This window comes from Acanthochromis polyacanthus, chromosome 5 (genome assembly GCF_021347895.1).
Source record: "Acanthochromis polyacanthus isolate Apoly-LR-REF ecotype Palm Island chromosome 5, KAUST_Apoly_ChrSc, whole genome shotgun sequence".
Taxonomy (NCBI): domain Eukaryota; kingdom Metazoa; phylum Chordata; class Actinopteri; family Pomacentridae; genus Acanthochromis; species Acanthochromis polyacanthus.
Genome location: NC_067117.1, coordinates 41,252,675 through 41,270,093, shown reverse-complemented (window position 1 = coordinate 41,270,093; position 17,419 = coordinate 41,252,675). Strand labels below are relative to the sequence as shown.

The 17,419-nt window shown below is 42.0% G+C and overlaps 2 protein-coding genes across 3 annotated transcripts in view; both read right to left on the bottom strand.

Moving 5' to 3' along the window:
• Positions 1 to 4,109, bottom strand: part of LOC127533939 (NACHT, LRR and PYD domains-containing protein 3-like) — a 46,972-nt gene extending 42,863 nt beyond the window's left edge. The window contains exons 1-4 of the mRNA XM_051948109.1: positions 3,967 to 4,109; positions 3,758 to 3,883; positions 3,505 to 3,621; positions 1,723 to 1,795 (exon numbers count right to left, since the gene is read on the bottom strand). Coding sequence (XP_051804069.1) covers positions 1,723 to 1,795; positions 3,505 to 3,621; positions 3,758 to 3,883; positions 3,967 to 4,055 — 405 coding nt within the window. The 5' untranslated portion in view covers positions 4,056 to 4,109. The remainder of the gene's footprint in view (positions 1 to 1,722; positions 1,796 to 3,504; positions 3,622 to 3,757; positions 3,884 to 3,966) is intronic.
• LOC127533929 (zinc finger protein OZF-like) overlaps positions 1 to 17,419 on the bottom strand; it is a 180,198-nt gene that overhangs the window by 101,871 nt on the left and 60,908 nt on the right. The window lies entirely within an intron of this gene.

The following is a 17,419-nucleotide window of genomic DNA, read 5'->3' as shown; positions in this document are numbered from 1 at the left end:
ATATTCTGAAAATGATGATTGCTATAGAAGAGAATGATTTAAAATAAGTTATTTGATCAGGCTAAGAAGAATGATTTAAAAAAGTGATTCAGTGTCACTAAATGAGTTTTGAATCGAAGTAATCTGTGCTGTTCTGAGCTGTGTGCAGGGCAAAAAGCAGAAGTCACCGTGACACTGCAGAAAGGAGGACATTCAGAAAGTTCTGTGGCCAAATATGGTCTTGGCAACATGTCTCAAGCAATGTGTGTGTGTGTTAACAACGGAAGGTGGATGATGTGTATTTGCTGTAAAACCATGACTTCTGTATTACTGATGTATGTGATAACAAGTTGATTGCATGAGTTAGACGGTGTCAGGGGCGTACCTAGCCAGAGATGTGTGTATTAGAGGATGACACTATAAAAGAGAGAGTCAGAGACACTGAATTCGGAGTTCTCCCTCAGAGGGGGGAGATGCTGCTCGCCGGAGCTGCCGGGGAGCATCGCCAGAGCTCTGAAGATTCTTCACCGCGTCTGTTGCCCTAGAGACGGGAAGACAATGCAGGACTTAGGCTGCAGAGTTCTTTGAGGACGTCGTTGGAAGCAAAGTTGTTCTAACTTTGTTCAAAAGAAGACCACACTCTGCTGAAAAGAGAGTCCTGAGAGGTCTACAGTTATCCAAAGAGATGAAGAGAAGACAGCACCTACGACATCCAGAGAGGCGAAGGAGGCAGCAGCAGAGGGCTGCTCCACTCCAGGGGCTGGAGGACCCAGTGACCCACCACAGCCTGGTGTGACGGGGGCTTTCCACCACCACCACCCAACTGAGAAGACAGCTGAGACGCCCGCACTTGTGTTCCAGCTGCTACTAAAGATAACTGCCAGACCAACGATTGGCTTTCGGGACCTCTCCACTCCCCCTGCCTAGGAAGAACACCCTCCACCCACAAAGAAGACTCCGTACTGAGTCTACTGGTCGATCGAGTGGCTCTCCCAGATGCAGGTCAAGACTGGGTGAAACAGCGGTGGCCACGCTGTCCACTCTCTCTCCTAAATTTACTAATTAGAGAAGATTCTTAGGTACGCTCAGCTTAGTTTAGTTAGAAATAATCAGAAATAATTAAATTGTTTAATCATGAATTAATGCTGTGCCCCTGCTAATAATTGCTTAATAAAACGCTATATTGCATTTAAAGAGAAGTCTAATGAAATGATTATGATTCACCTATTCTGCATAGTGGTAAAAAGTTAAGTTGATTCTGTGCATTAAATCTAATGGTTCTTAAAGGTTACTTTAATCCAACTAGTTACTTTAAACATTACCCCTGAGGTTAGTTTTCCAAACCTCTAAAACGAACCTAGGAATATCACCAAGTTCCACAGTTTTAAGAGGAAAAGCTGTCGTTAACAAACGTGGTCAATAAATCAATTCTATTACTTAGGAGGGCTGCTTAGTAAGAGAGTATTTATTGGAGTAAGAGGGGTAAGATGTTTGGAAGAAGACAGTTAGGACCTAGGCGAGTATTCCTCGACACCAGCTTAATTATTCTGCTGAAACCTGTCAGGTGGAATACTAATAGGCAGATAGAATCTAACCCTTTAAACGGAGAGCTGGTCCTGATTTAACCTGAGGCAAGGGTTAAAGAAGGCTATACTGACTGACACAGTCCACTGGTCTACAAAGAGCAGCATGGAGACGCCTGAACACAACAGATGGAGAACAACTTGTTGTCCATGAACTCACCATGAATATGGAGTCCAGGTGATGCTGCTGGACAGACTGAGCTCTGGGAACCTCTGAGTTCCGCTGCTCCACTCTGTGGATCAACAGCAACAGTTAACTCTCACTTTATTACACAGAGACAAACACCAGCTGAAGGTCCATGATGTTCATTAGAGATTCCAACATTAGTCCGTTTTCCACTGCAGGAACTTTCTCTTCATTTTGGCTCATCATCAATCTTTGTTCTGACTGCAGGAACCGTGCCTGTAGAACCTCTTTCAGGACTGTTTCTAGGAGTTCAAAGTTCCTCCTCCAGGATTGGAACTTCTGAGAAAACCTGGAAAACTGCTCTGTAGGTCTGGATGGTGACTGATTAAACTCAGAGAGGACAACAAGAACCATTTTTCTGTCCTCTCCATCCTTGCCCAGCATCAGTCAACTCCATCAGCAATGTAGAATTCACCCTATAGGCTAACATATAGGCTAACATGTAGGCCATTACACAGACTAGCGTACAGGCTAACATAGAGGTTATCATACAGGCTAACATGTAGACTAACATGAAGGCTAACGCTTAGGCTAACATGTAGGCTAACATAAAGGCTAACATGTATGCTAACATGTACGCTAACATGCAGGCTAACGTACAGGCTAACATAGAGGCTAACATGTAGGCTAACATGCAGGGCGACATACAGGCTAACATGTAGACTAACATACAGGTTAACATACAGGCTATCATGACAGCTAACATTTAGGCTAACATGTATGCTAACATACAGGCTAATATACATACTAACATAGAGGCTAATATGTAGACTAACATGTAGAGTAACATGTAGGCTAACATGTAGGCTGGTATGTAGGCTATTACACAAAGTAGCATACAGGCTAACATAGAGGTTATCATACAGGCTAACATGTAGACTAACATGAAGGCTAACACTTAGGCTAACATGTAGGATAACATGTATGCCAACATGCAGGCTAACGTACAGGCTAACATACAGGCTAACGTAGAGGCTAATATGCAGGCTAACATGTAGGCTCACATACAGGCTAACATGTAGACTAACATGTAGGCTAACATAGAGGCTAACATGTAGACTAACAAATAGGCTGATATATAGGCTATAACACAGACTAGCATACAGGCTAACATAGAGGTTAACATGCCAGCTAACATGCAGGCTAACGTAGAGGCTAACATGCAGGCCAACATGCAGGCTAATGTACAGGCTAACATGCAGGCTAACATACAGGCTAACATGTAGACTGACATGTAAGCTGACATGTAGACTAACATATAGGCTGATATGTATGCTATTATACAGACTAGCATACAGGCTAACATAGAGGTTAACATACAGGCTAACATGTAGACTAACATGAAGGCTAACACTTAGGCTAACATGTAGGCTAACATAAAGGCTAACATGTATGCTAACATGTACGCTAACATACAGGCTAACGTACAGGCTAACATAGAGGCTAACATGCAGGCTAACGTACATGCTAACATGCAGGCTAACGTACAGGCTAACGTAGAGGCTAACATATATGCTAACAAGCAGGCTAACATACATGCTAAAAAGGCTTATATGATCATAGAACTGCAGTTTTGTCCAGTAAAACTATTTCTTGACGTTTTAGTGAACTCAGAGTTCTTGCTGTGATCCACCTGGTTCTGTTTTTAATGTCTCTGTGAATGATGTTCATGTTATAAGCATCACTTCTTCAAAACATTTGTTCTGTTTGATGAGGAGCCAATCTGCTATCAAACTAGCAGTTCTGAAACCTTACCTCTCTGCAGCAGGACCTGGTTCTCCTTTAAAGTCAAAAATAAGTTCCTTAGACTGGTCACTCTTGAAGGACACACAGCTGGATGCAGGTCCAGAGGACTCTGGTCTCTGATGGATTCTGGTAAACAGAGAGGAAGATCACCAGGAAGGAAAAGTCATGAAGCAGAGTTTCAGAGTGATTTATTGATGGAACATATTTGGAACAATGACAGAACATTTGACACAACAGTCAGTAGTTTGATTTCACAGCTTACTTCTCTGCAGCAGGAGGTTGATGATCTTTAAAGTTAAGGAAGCTATGCTTAGATTGGTTACTCTTGAAGGACACACAGCTGTATGGAGGTGGACGTCCAGGTCCAGGTCCAGGTCCAGGTCGATTCCTGTCAATAGTGATGCAGCAGTGATGTGATGCTGAGCTCTGACATGCAGCAGAGTCCTGGACAGTTAGAGATGGTGGTCTCACCTCTGAGCTTTGCTCTGGTTCTCCTGTTCCCCACACAGAAGGCTTTTAGAGGGAGGGACTCCCTCCTCTCTGTCCTCACACTCATCCATGATGCTCAACTCACAGCAGCTCACACACACTTTCTACCTTCACCTGCACAGAAAACAAACATCATTCATCCACTCAGATCCTCCTGGAGAAGATCAGCTGCTGCACTTCTACTACCAGTCCAGCAAATGGAGTCATGGAGCTGCAGAGACTTAGCCTAGCTGCGCTAGACAACCCACGGCAACAAATTTAATTTTCTGCCAGGGTGGGTCTAGTTACCCTCCATAAGGCTCGAGGCTGGATTCTCCTAAAACTGGCCGGACAAATCACCATGAAGTGTAGAGTCAGAAGGCGGGCGTAACTAAGTGACGACAGAGGCGCGACGATTCTGACAGAAACAACCGGCGCACAATAAACAGTTATCTTTCGACTCGGCTTTGACCACAGCCCTTAAAGATTTGAAGCTAAAATTCAACTTGAAAGATAAACAAAGGACGGCACTGAAGTGTTTCATTGAGAAGAAAGACGTATTTGGACTTATGCCGACGGGATATGGCAAATCCTTAATATACCAGTTGGCTCTGCTGGTTGGGAAGCTAATGGGACTTAGCCACAATCGGCCGGCGCTCTCGGAACTACTCAGCCTATTCGTTGTGCTGATTGGTTGTATACCTACCCAATTGCTGCAGAGTGATTGGAAAGACAACCTTTTAGCCCGCCTCCCTCCCTGTCGAGCGGCCCTAGACCCTTGTGCCTTCAGAACATGGGTCTAGCGCGGCTAGGCTAGCAGAGACTCACCCACAAACCCAAAGTCAGAAAGACAAAGCAACAAAGAAACATCAGCAGCTCATCAAACTGACTCAAGGCCATAAATAATCTCATAGAAATACTGACTGATTGCAGTCAATCAATAAGCTAATAATCATATTGATCCATGTTTAAACGGCAGTCATCCAAAGTTTGTGCTGAAATTAGAAGTGAACATGTAGAAACTTGACAGAGCAGAAACAAACAGCAACATTACTGAAGTTAAAGCAGCAAACAAAGCAAACGTACACTTTATTCAAAGCGCTAAAGAAGAAGAAGAAAGTTTCCAGTCCACTCCTGGACGCTCAGACAGGTGATCTGTTTCCCGGAACTAGTCAGGACTCCACCTATGAGGAGGCAGCAGGCAGACTTTCACAATAAGAGCACATTTTCCAGGCTGATTCAAACTCTTTTCATGTGACCCATTATTAACCACGCTCGACGGGTACATCGGTGGGGTTATTGCATTCGGTGCGGTATGTATGTATGTGGCTATGTCCGGTCCATTATCTCTGCAACCGCTGAAGTCAGGATAATCACACTTGGCACTGAAGATCAGTCTAAGGTCCCCTGCTCAGTTGTGGAGTTACAGGTCAGCAGCTCAAGTAGGGAGGGAGATACATACGATGATCAAAATTGATACATACAGCATCAGTTATATAGGGAGGACAGGGTTTTCGCCAGCAGAGGGCGTGGTTCTGCCCTCTACTGAGGGCTCATCTAGTTTCAACATTCAACCTTTTTCATGTCACTCAACATCCAACACAACTTGTACAAACCCTGTGCTTCATGAAACCAGAAGTTCCCATCAGGCTGTAAATCCCTGACAGATAACATTCCCGAGAATGGGATCACTGGACAGAACCAACATCAGCAGAGATCACACTGATGCACATTTCCCTCAACATGTCTGCTCTCAGTCTCATTTAATGCTGCATTTAAGAAACATCTGAACATTTCTAGCATTTGGTTTCTTCAAAGTGTATCAGGTGAACTTTATTTCAGTTTAAATCTTTTCCCCTCTGCTAGACAGATCAGATCACAGGTTGTGATTGACAGATAATAAGAACAACTCATGTTAAGAACTGCCTGACAAACACAAATTTACTGATAAAACATTGATTTCAGCATCAGTTTGAGAACTCCTGCTGGTTGGAAACACCCCAACATGTCTGAAGATTTGGTTTTAGGGAATAAAGATTGATTTAATGTTTTAATTGTGTCACAACAACGTTATTTTTGAATTAAAATACAACAAATGATTCAATCAGTTTTATGTTCTATAGATATGTAAAAGATAAAAACAGTTTAAAGTGTCTTTTACTCACATTCAGACGGAGAAAACAAGCTGAGACACGAAGACAGTAAAAGACAGAGGTCCCCTGAGGAACAGGTAGGGACGTGACATCACTGTTGTCAGGGCAATGAAGCAGGAAACAGATTTGTGCCTGTTCTGACAACAACACTTCACAGAGGGAACTAGCTGCCAAGCCTAACAGGAGATAGCTGCGCCAATCCAAAGAGATGTCACCAAACCTCAGACAACGGCCAGAACAACAAGACAAACACCTGAACTACTGGAAACACAAAGCAGGTGTAACAGGTATCAGATCGGACACCCGTAAACAGATAAGGTTCCTGTAAAAACAGGATATAAAGATGAGACGTGCAACAGTGCTTCTGTCCTGTTCAGCCTCGCTCAGCAGAGTGAGGAAGTCCGTAGCAAGAGAGTCCGTAGCGAGAAGTAGAGTGCCTGTATAACCAGAGTGGCGACATGATGGGTCCAAAAAATTTTGGTCACGTGATCTATAGGAGCCATTTTGTTTCCAATTCATGAACGCCGGTTATGCCTGTTAACGGTGTTTACAACGCAGAGAGTAATTCTAGGTCTTTTTTGGCTTCATAAATACCTGAAAAATGACGGGCTGTTGTGCCTTTGGGTGCACAAATCGATCGGAGAAGGGATTACACATGTTTAGATTTCCCAGGAGTAGTGAAAGAATGAAACTTTGGGAAAATAAAGTCCGGAGAGTGGGATGGAAACCGACTTCATCATGATTTTTGTGCCAGGTTAGTCCCATATATGTACTTTCATGTTATGATGTATGGATGAATGACAGAAAAGTTTGATGTGATTTTAGGCAGTTGTGGTTATTTTGACTTTGACCATTTTCATGCATGGAGATGCATGAAATACGGGCCGCTGAAGTTTAACGGGGTAACCCGTTAAACTTCAGCGGCCCATCTGAGCTTCGACAACAGCCTCCCTGTTCATTGACATGATTTCCAATTCCACAAACAGCTGACAGTTTTCTGTTTCCTATTTTCTGTTTTCCGTCCAACCTGCAGTCACTTATCAGCCTCATATGACCCGAACAGGCTCCGTGTTGTTCTCTTGTTTCTGGGCTGTTAGCCGCCGTTAGCATGAGGATGCTGTTAGCCATTTGCTTACAGCTGCAGCACCGTGCAGGCGGACGGGAAAACATATTTTACTAAATTGACCGAAGCTGCAAACTCGATGATAGAAACATTATACACCCAAAGAAAGCTTAGATTCTCATGAATCCGCCGGTGTAAACCACTTTCAGATGTGATTACCACAGCGGATAATATAAACACATTTGTCCAACAAACAGCAAATAACGTAAACAGCACAACTCACCTTTGAAGGCTCAAAACTAGTCACAGATGAAAATATTCCACAAAAAACGGCCATAATCCAACCTTGGACATCCAGACAAAACAAGCCAGTAAATTATTTTGTCCAAAACAGGTTTTGAAATCAGTAAACAATCCATAGTTTTCGTGAATGTGCACCTCGCGCTGCGCGTCCCATATTGAGTGAATGGAAACAAAATGGCGTCAAATCCCCAGTTGTCGCCACTCTGGTTATACAGGCACTCTCGCGAGAAACATGTCACACTGCCTCCTATGGCCAAACTGAGGTATCCAGCAAAAACTCCACTGAATTAAAGCAGTTGTCACATTTATATATTCAAGATTATTGTTTCTTTTTCCTCACGGAAAATATTTCCACAGTTTTAAAATAACCAAACAAACACAAAACGTGACGACATATTTTGTGTCCGTCACACAGGGACTAAACACACCTCTACAAGCACATCAACATCATGAACACAACTGAGATTTGTTCTCACTCACTCATTGGCTGAAGGATCCAAAAGCAGACACCCTGCCAGCTAAAGCAGATCAAGCAGTTTTCTAACAAGCGGCCCGTCTGGAACATGAAGCAGACCAAGAAAACAACACAAACACATGACACACAACATCAGCTCCAGCTGGATCAGTGCTCTGCTCTTATTTTGGGGAGTTTAATGACTGGAATGATCCATGAACCAGATCCGGGGCTCTTCATAAACACTGGGGGCTACAGCTTGGGATGTCCGGCTCTGATGACGCCACTGAGTCCAAACAACAACCTGAGTCTCACTAAACAGCACATTTCGGTCACCAGTTTGGTGTTAAGGATAAAACAGGATCAGATGAAATGTCCAGTCCTCAGTCTGATGGGATGTCTGTGTCCTCTGGAAGAAAACTTCTCTCTGTCTGCACACTTGCTTTCAAAGACATTGAGCCTCATGTTTGTGTTTGTTGGTGATGAAGGAGGAACCTCAGAGACTGCAATCAATCAAAGTTCTACTCACTCAGCTTCTTCCCACCAGTACAGATCTCTGCTGTCTGGGTTTGAGCAGAAACATAGAAAATCCTGGGCTACTTCTCCGTCACCGGTCCTCTGTGTCTGCAGGCTACCGTCACTCTGAAACACCTCAAACATGTCAGAAAGCTCCTTTATTGGACCTGATTATCACAAATCATTCACCTGCAGCTCCTTCTTGCTTCCACTCCCTTAGAAAGAACTAAAAACTGATAAATCTCCTGACCTGTCAATGTTTTCTCTATTTGGAATCTGAACATTAAAGCTGTCAAAATAAAACATCGGCTCTGATACATCTGATAAACTGGACATAGTTCACTTTTTAGACACACACAGCTCGTGGACATGCTTCTATCGTCCTCTTCAGTTTAATTCACGTCCTTGCTATAATTAATTCCAGGCCCGGACTGGCAATCGGGAGAGACGGGACTTTTCCCGGTGGCCTGCCTCCTTATTGGCCTGCCTGGACAGGCCAGCCACGGACTGGCAGGCCAATGAAAGAAAGTTGATCTGCTTTTTGGCAGACAGGCCAGAGACAGCAGCGCTAGAAGCCTTACAGAGTACACGCCCACCCTCCTGTCACTCACACAAAGCAAGTGCTCTGAGCTCTAAATCAGAAGGATAGGGATTGGTCAAAGGGACATTTTTTTAGAAGAAACGTGCCATGATTGGTTAGTTGCTTTATGGTCCGCCCCTTCATAGCGAGAACGGGGAAGCATGCACTGCAGAGTGGTGATATGAGAGTGAGGCGAGAGAGTGGAAGGAGTGAAGATTTTGGAGCATCCTACTGTATGGAGCTGTCGTTATGGTTGTGTTTAATAGACTTACTGTCTGTTTAGTAGTGTTGTAATTGCTATAACATAACTGTAAAAGGCATATTTTTGGATGGAAAAAAACAAAATTTTGGTCCATTATCCCACATGACACAACCCTTGCGGTGGCGGAAGTGGCCTGACTGATTGGAAATCTCCCGGCCTGAATTTCTTTCCCAGTCCGGCCCTGATTAATTCCCACCAACACAGAGCTGTCTGTGGCTTCCTGACAGAGAAGCTAACAAGCTAACAGTTGGTTTAGCAGCAGCCTCTATTACCTAAATGTGGCAGTTTGAGGTCTTTAAAACAACTTTTTAGTCCCATGAAGGGGCGAACACAGAGCTGTGGAGCCACATTGCTGCTGGAACTAAACTAACAGCGAGAAAACACGTTAAAGCAGAGGTAGCCAACACGGTGCATGGTTGCCCTCAGGGACCATGTGAGTTTCCTGCTACACATGCTTTAAAAAAAACACTAGTCACCATGATATTCCTTCTAAAATATACAGTCCCTGACAAAAGTCTTGTCGCTTCTCTTAAGTTGTAGAACAACAAATAACAGCTGGACTTGTAGTTGATCAATTGGAATCAGAAATGGCTCATATGAATGACAAAGCCCTCTAAATTATATTTATTATGCCAAAATAAAGTTTTGTATCATTCATTGAGTTTTGTCATTTAATTAGGACAGAAAGGTCAGATTTTGCTTGGACAAAAGTCTTGTCACATACAAAAATAATGTATTATACATATACTCTATTCTGAATACACAAATATGCTATAAAAACATCAGAACATTAAGTCATGGTGTCTTGCAAAAAAGAATTAATATTGTGTGTGACTTCCAGAGCTTGGAGGACTGCATCCATAAGTCTCACCAATGACTCAAATAACTTATTGATAAAGTTATCTTAAATGGCAAAGAAAACAGTCTTGCAGGGCTCCCAGAGTGCATTAAGCTTCTTCGGTTTCATTTTCCAAGCCTTCTCCTTCATTTTACCCCAGACATGCTCAATAATGTTCATGTCCGGTGACTGAGCTGGCCAATCCTGGAGCTCCTGGACCTTCTTTGCTTTCAGGAACTTTGATGTGGAGGCTGAAGTATGAGGAGGAACGCCATTCTGCTGCAGAATTTGCCCTCTCTTATAGTTTGGGATGTAATGGGCAGAAAGAATTTCTTGATACTTCAAGCTGTTGATGTTTCCATCCACTCTGCAGAGCTGTCAAACATCCCATACCGGATACAACCCCAAACCATGATTTTTCTTTCACCAAACTTGACTGTTTTCTTGGTGAATCTTGGGTCAGTGCGGCTTCTGCAGGATTTGCGTTGATTGGGATGCAGTTCAATGGATGATTCATCAGAAAAATCAACCTTCTGCCACTTTTCATTGTCCATCCTTCCTGCAAGCTGTGGACCTTGACAAATGCAACACATTTTTTTTGTTGTCTTCTGTTTGATGCTGGTTTTCTATGCACTAAGTTGACTATGGAGAACACCACGTGAGAGAATTTGACAAACTGTTCTTGTAGATACAGGGATTTGTGGCGACCAGTTCACGTGTAACTCTGTTGCAGGTGAAAAAGGGCTGGCCCTGGACTGTGGAAGCAACAAATACTCTTCTCTAACAGGTGTCTGCCTGACCTGGGCTTGTCATAAACATCACCAGTTTCTTCAGATCTTTTTCTTATCCTCTCTACTTGACATTTGGATACATTAAAGCTGTCTGCCACCTCAGCAGGAGACTTGATCTTCAGGGTCTTGATGATCAGCACTTTGGTCTGTGGTTGGATCTTTGGCATGCTGTTGGGGTCAGGTTGGGCTTCATATGAAGGTCTTGTGTCTTGGGTTTCTTTTTATACACACCTGGGAATGTGTCAGTTACAGTATTTGTCACAGGTGAACTTCTAATCTGTGATTGGTTGAATCATTTAGAGCAGTGGTTCTCAACCCTGTTCCTCAGGACCCACTGTCCTGCATGTTTTCGATGCTTCCCTGCTCCAACACACCTGATTCAAATGATCAGCTCGTCATCAACCCTCTGCAGAAGCCTGATGACGAGCTGATCATTTGAGTCAGGTGTGTTGGAGCAGGGAAGCATCTAAAACATGCAGGACAGTGGGTCCTGAGGAACAGAGTTGAGAACCACTGATTTAAAGACATGACAAGACTTGTCCTTGCAAAAACAGATGTCATGGGCTTTACCAAGACGTGAACATCAGGACACTTTATGACGGGTTCAATTTGCACTCAGTTATTAATGTGAAAGCCCTTGACATTAAAATGAGCCATTTTTTGTGAGAACTGATTGATTAGAAATAAAGTTATTGAAAATAAAGTGCCATTTAAGGTTACTATATCCTTATGCGACAAGACTTTTGTCAGGGACTGTATACAGTCACTGTTCTTTTTGAACCAAAAATACTTACATTATTGCAGATTCTAAATGAAAATATTGAATCGAATTTTTAAAAAGTTTTAAACGAACTTTGACCTTGTCTGAAGTCAAAGCTCACTGCTCATGTCAAACCACCAGGTCACTCTTTGCTGAAGCGGACGCAGACACTTTGGGAAGCTAGATGTAGTTTTTACCCCAAAACATGGCAGAGAGGTGAAAGCAAAAACATTATTTTCAAGGAAGAAGAGTTCTTCTGTACGACAGTGACAGATAAATGCATGTGTCTCATTTGTGGGGCGACTATTGCGACGGCAAAGCAACACAATTTGTACAGATTCTACTGGACCCGTTACAAAAGCTTCCATGCTAACTACCCACCTGGTAGTGCACTATGGACAGACAAAGCCCCGGACGTAAAGGCAGCTTTGGGTAACAACCCTCTATTTTCACAAGGCCAGCAATAAAATCACAAAAAGCAACTGAGGCTTCGTTTAGAGCTGCACATTTTTTGATAAAGAACAAGAAAGTCTTTTGGGATGGGGAGGTCTTGAAAGAAGCAGTGATGATCGTTGCAAACACTGTGTTCAAAGACGAGAAGAATGGTCCAGATGCCATCTATATTCTCTCCAACGTCCAACTGGGGGTAAGTCGGATGGTTAGAAGAATGTTGGCTGTATCTGAAAACTTGACAGAGCAGCTGGACGGGATCTGGCTAAGTGCAGGAGGTTTAGCATTCAGTGGGACGAGTCTGTGGACAGCAGCAGTACAGCTCAGCTGATGATGTTCGTCTGAATGGTGTTTGATGATTTCCCCACTAAAGAAGAACTCCTGACACTTTTGCCCCTGCAGACAACAACAAGGGGAACTGACATCTACAGCGTGGTGAAAAGTTTCTTCATGGATAAAAACGTACCGTTAGAAAAGCTTGTTTCAGTGACGATGGATGAGGCTCCTCCATGATGGGTTGGCATGCAGGCTTCATTGTACGATGCAGAAGTGATCAAGACTTCCCAGCATTCCTACATTACCACTGCATCATTCACCAGCAGGCCTGATCACGTGATGATTCATGTGGTGAAGATCATCAACGCTACAAAGCCAAACAACCAGGACATTGAAGGTGCTGCTGGAGCAGCTGTCAGCTGGACTTGTTACTGCTCACAGAAACCCCATCAGCAGGGGCCAGTTTTGCTGCGTTTTTTGTCACTTTTGGCCCAAATCAAAGAGTTGATGCAGTCCAAAGGGGAAGACATCTGGCTGCTTGAGGACACTGAGTGGATTCTTGACCTTGATTTTTAACAGACATCACTGGAAACTGAACCATTTGAACTGTGAGCTGCAAGGCAAAGGTAAGACTGTCTCTGAAAACTAACCTGGCAATAGCCAGATTAATAATTGTGTAGTACTTGATAGTACTCCACAATATCAATCTGGGACCGCTCCATGTAAATCCGTTCGGAGGAAAGAGGCACGGATTGGACAATGCAATAGTATGTCCCGCCTCTGACAGGTTTGTTTTTAGCCAATCGCGGGATCTTCACAACGAGCAGAGCCAATTGGTAGATTAAACTCTTACCAAAACCCGTAGGTAAAAAAGCACAAACATCTTTACCATCCAGAAAAGCACCAAAGCGCATCTCATTGTTCTTCCTTCAAAGAAGCGATAGGAGATTCAGCTAAAACTGACTTAATAGCAGCATCTGCACGATCGTTGTCCTCCGTTGCCATGTTTGTTTTGATCTACTGGCGCTTGGTGTCGTCTTCACACCCGGATATCCCGCCCCACACACGAATACTGCTGCGTGATTGGCCCGTGCCAACTTGGCTCTGTACAAACAGTGAATGCGGGAGCGGTGCAAGATGGTTTCTTGAGAGATTTGTGAACTCACAAATATCGCGAGAAATCAACTTGCTGGCAAGGTTAGCTTTACAGGAACTATAGTCCGAGAGGGAATCTACACTCTACATGTCACCTGAGGAATCCAAACCTTCTCTGGCTTCATCTTCTTCTTTGTCTGCTGCTGTGGACTTTAATCCACTCCTCATTTCAATGTGGAAGCTCAATAGTTTAGTGTTCTGCTCTCCTTTAGTCTCTTCTTGGATTTTATCACTTTATGAGTTTTTCTGGCTCTTTGCTTTAAACCGCTTCCTGTCGTTTTTCCACATTCTTGAAAATGTCCTTTAGATGAGATGAATCCAATGAAACTTTGAAGAATTTCACTCATTCTTTCCCATTTCATTGCTTCATTGGTATATTTGACTCTCATAATTCCACAGTTTGGTAAATGTCACACTTTGAGCCTCTAGACTCACAACATCACTTTGTAAATTCTGTTTTTAAGGATCATTTAATGTCCTTACAGCTGAGAACCTGCACAGTAAAACTTCCAGAGTCCATAAAACAGTCAAAGAGTTCATTTCAACACTAAGTCAGTGAACTTATGGCCCCAGTCCAGACAGTGTTAAAGTTACACTGAAGATAGTTCACAGTTCATTTAACTCTAAGGGCTAATATTGTATTTAGTGTAAAACTTGATCAACATGACCCTAAACTGAGCAGTGTTCATCAAGTTTTACTCTATGTGACAAATGACACTCTTAGTGTAATTTACTGTTAACACTAAGGGATTTTAGTGTTAGTTAGAATGAACTCCTTAAAGAGAGTTAAACCTGTTTAACAGTGAGAGCCCAAACTAGAAAAATGACACAAATTAAGACACAAAACAACATAAATGGGAAAACATACACAGAAGTTCAAAACGAAAGACAAATTATAACATAGATGATACAAAGGCAACACAAAATGGTAAAGATTAGACAAAACAGAAAAATGACACAAATTAAGACATAAAATGACAAAAATGAGACAAATTAGGGCATAAAGTGGTAAAAAAAAAATGAGACAAATAAAGACAAAATGAAAAAAATTAGACAAATTAAGAAACAACATGAAAAAATGGTCAAAATATGAAACTAAATCATAAAACTGAGACAAATTAGGAAACACAATGACAAAAATGGGACAAATTAAGAGATGAAATGACAAAAATGAGACAAATAAAGACACAAGATGACAGAAATGAGACAAATAGAGACAAAATGACAACAAATAGAAAAATTTAGACAGAAAATGGTAAAAAAGGAGACAAACTGAGTCCAAAACTATAGAGAAAAAGACTGAAAATGACAAAGTGAAAAAAATGAGGACATAAAACTACACATAGGAGACATAGAATGGTAAAAATTAGACAAATTAATACACAAATGCTAAAAATTTGACAAATTGAGACCCAAAATGATAAAAAAAATTAAATAAATAAAGACACAAAATGACAAAAATGAGACAAATTAAGACAGTAAATGGAGAAAGAAATGAAGGCTGCAGAGGTCAGACAGAGAAAGTGAAATTAGAGACTGGTCCAGCTGGTCCTCTTAGGATAAATATTATTCTAGTATTATGTGTTTGAGAAAGAATAATGACCTTTTAGGACTAAATATGATCTGATTGAGTTCATCTTTCCATTTTAAGATCATAAATAGACCCTTAATTCTTCACAATATCCAGATATTGGAATTATAGAGTGAAAAATGGAAGAAATGTCCCAAATAAAACACATTGATTTCAGCACTATTTGCATCAGTTTGAGAACTCCTGCTGGTTGGGAACACCCCAAGATATCCGAACATTTGGTTTTAGAGAAGGAAAAGATTTATTTAATGTTTGAATTGTGTCACATCAGTGTTTTTTTTTTGTTAAAATACGATGAATGATTCAATCAGTTTTATGTTCTATAGATATATAAAAGATAAAAAACAGTTTAAAGTGTCTTTTACTCACATTCAGACGGAGAAAAGAAGCTGTGACACAAAGACAGTGAAAGACGGAACTCACCTGAGGAACAGGTAGGGCTGTGACATCACTGTTGTCAGGGCAACAAAGCAGGAAACAGATTTGTACCTGATCTGACAACAGCACTTCACAGAGGGAACTAGCTGCCAAGCCTAACACACAAAAACAGGTTTAACTTGTTGGTCCAGTCTCTGTCCTCAGGTTTCAGCTCCCCTTTGTGTCCTGATATGGTCTGGATGTTCTGACTTTATTTGATAAGGTTATGTTTATTTACTGAGTGGATAATTAATGTGAGAAATTAATAGGTAAGTAAGAATGGACTTTTATTTGGGTATTTACACAAATAGTGAATCAGTTAAGGATAAGGATAAGGATAAGGATCAACTTTATTGTCCCCTTGGGGAAATTTGTCTTGGGCTCACATCTGATGAAAAGAAGAGAAAAACACATACATTCGCAAAGGACAACAGCAGCTCGTCTACCTTATTACAACAGAAACAAATGTCCAGAGTATTGCACCGTCCCTAAAGTACAAGTGCAGATTCTAAGAACAGTTTATAAATACAGAACAGTACCCGACAGACTGATTATTGCACCTCCCAAATTAAAGTGCTTGCACAAGAGTTTGAGACTTATATTATATATGTCCCTTCGAAGTGCCAGTATTGGATAATAGGTTATGTTGCGCTGCCCATTCAAAGTGCATGTGCTGAGGTAGTTAACAAGATAATTGCAAGCCACACATAAGAACATGAATCAAATAAATATCTGCTCTAACACGGTGACTCACCCATCACCCCCGAGCAACCAAAAAATGCCCCTCACCTGTTATTGTTGAGCAAGGCGACAGAAGTTGGAATAAATGAAAACTTAAATTTGTTGCTTTTGTGCCTAACAGCTCGATAGCGCCTCCCTGAAGGCAAGAGTTCATATTCTTTATGCAACAAATGAAAAGGCTGACTGATGATGCTTTTTGCCTGTGCCAGAACTGAAGATTCAAAGATAGATTGAAGGGAAGGGTAATCCCTTAGGCCTATGGTTTTCATTGCACTTTTTACAAGCCTCTCAATTTTGTTTTTACACTGAACAGTAAGGGAGCCGAACCAGGCAACAATACAGTATCTGACTAAGCTCTGCAGTACAGCATTGTAGAAGCAAGACATTATTTTAGGGCTCACGCCAAACAACCGGAGCCTTCTAAGAAAGTGAAGTCTTTGAGACAGTTTTTTACAAAGTTCAACTACATGCACATTCCATTTTAAGAGGTGGTCGATGTGCACCCCGAGATACTTCACAGACTCCACTTGTTCAATCACACTGTCACCAATGACGACCGAGTCATGATCTAGCAAGCGTTTTGGGTCAAAAATGAGCTCTTTTGTTTTTACTGAGTTTAGAATGAGGTGATTATCCTCACACCAGGAGTGGAAAGAAGCCACCTCCTTGAAATATGCAGATGGACACATGTCCACTGTAAGTAAGCTTAATATTATTGTATCATCGGAGAACTTCATAATCTTGTTGTTCGGGTGGATACTCCTGCAATCATTTGTATATAGTGTAAAAAGAATGGGAGAGCTTACAGCTCCTTGGGGCACCCCTGTGCTGCTGGACCTAACAGCAGACCGGGAGCCGTTGAATCTGACTTGCTGTGACCTCTCAGTTAGAAAAGAAAAGAACCACTTTATCAAGGATGGACTTATGTTTAGATCTTTCAACTTTTGCACAAGTAAGTATGGACAGACCGTATCAAAAGCAGAGGTGAAGTCTGCAAACAAGACGCGTGCATAGCCATGAGTATTCTCCAAGTGCTTACTTACAAGATGTGTTAAACTAACAATTGCATCAGTTGTACTTAATCCCTGCCTGTAAGCGAACTGTAA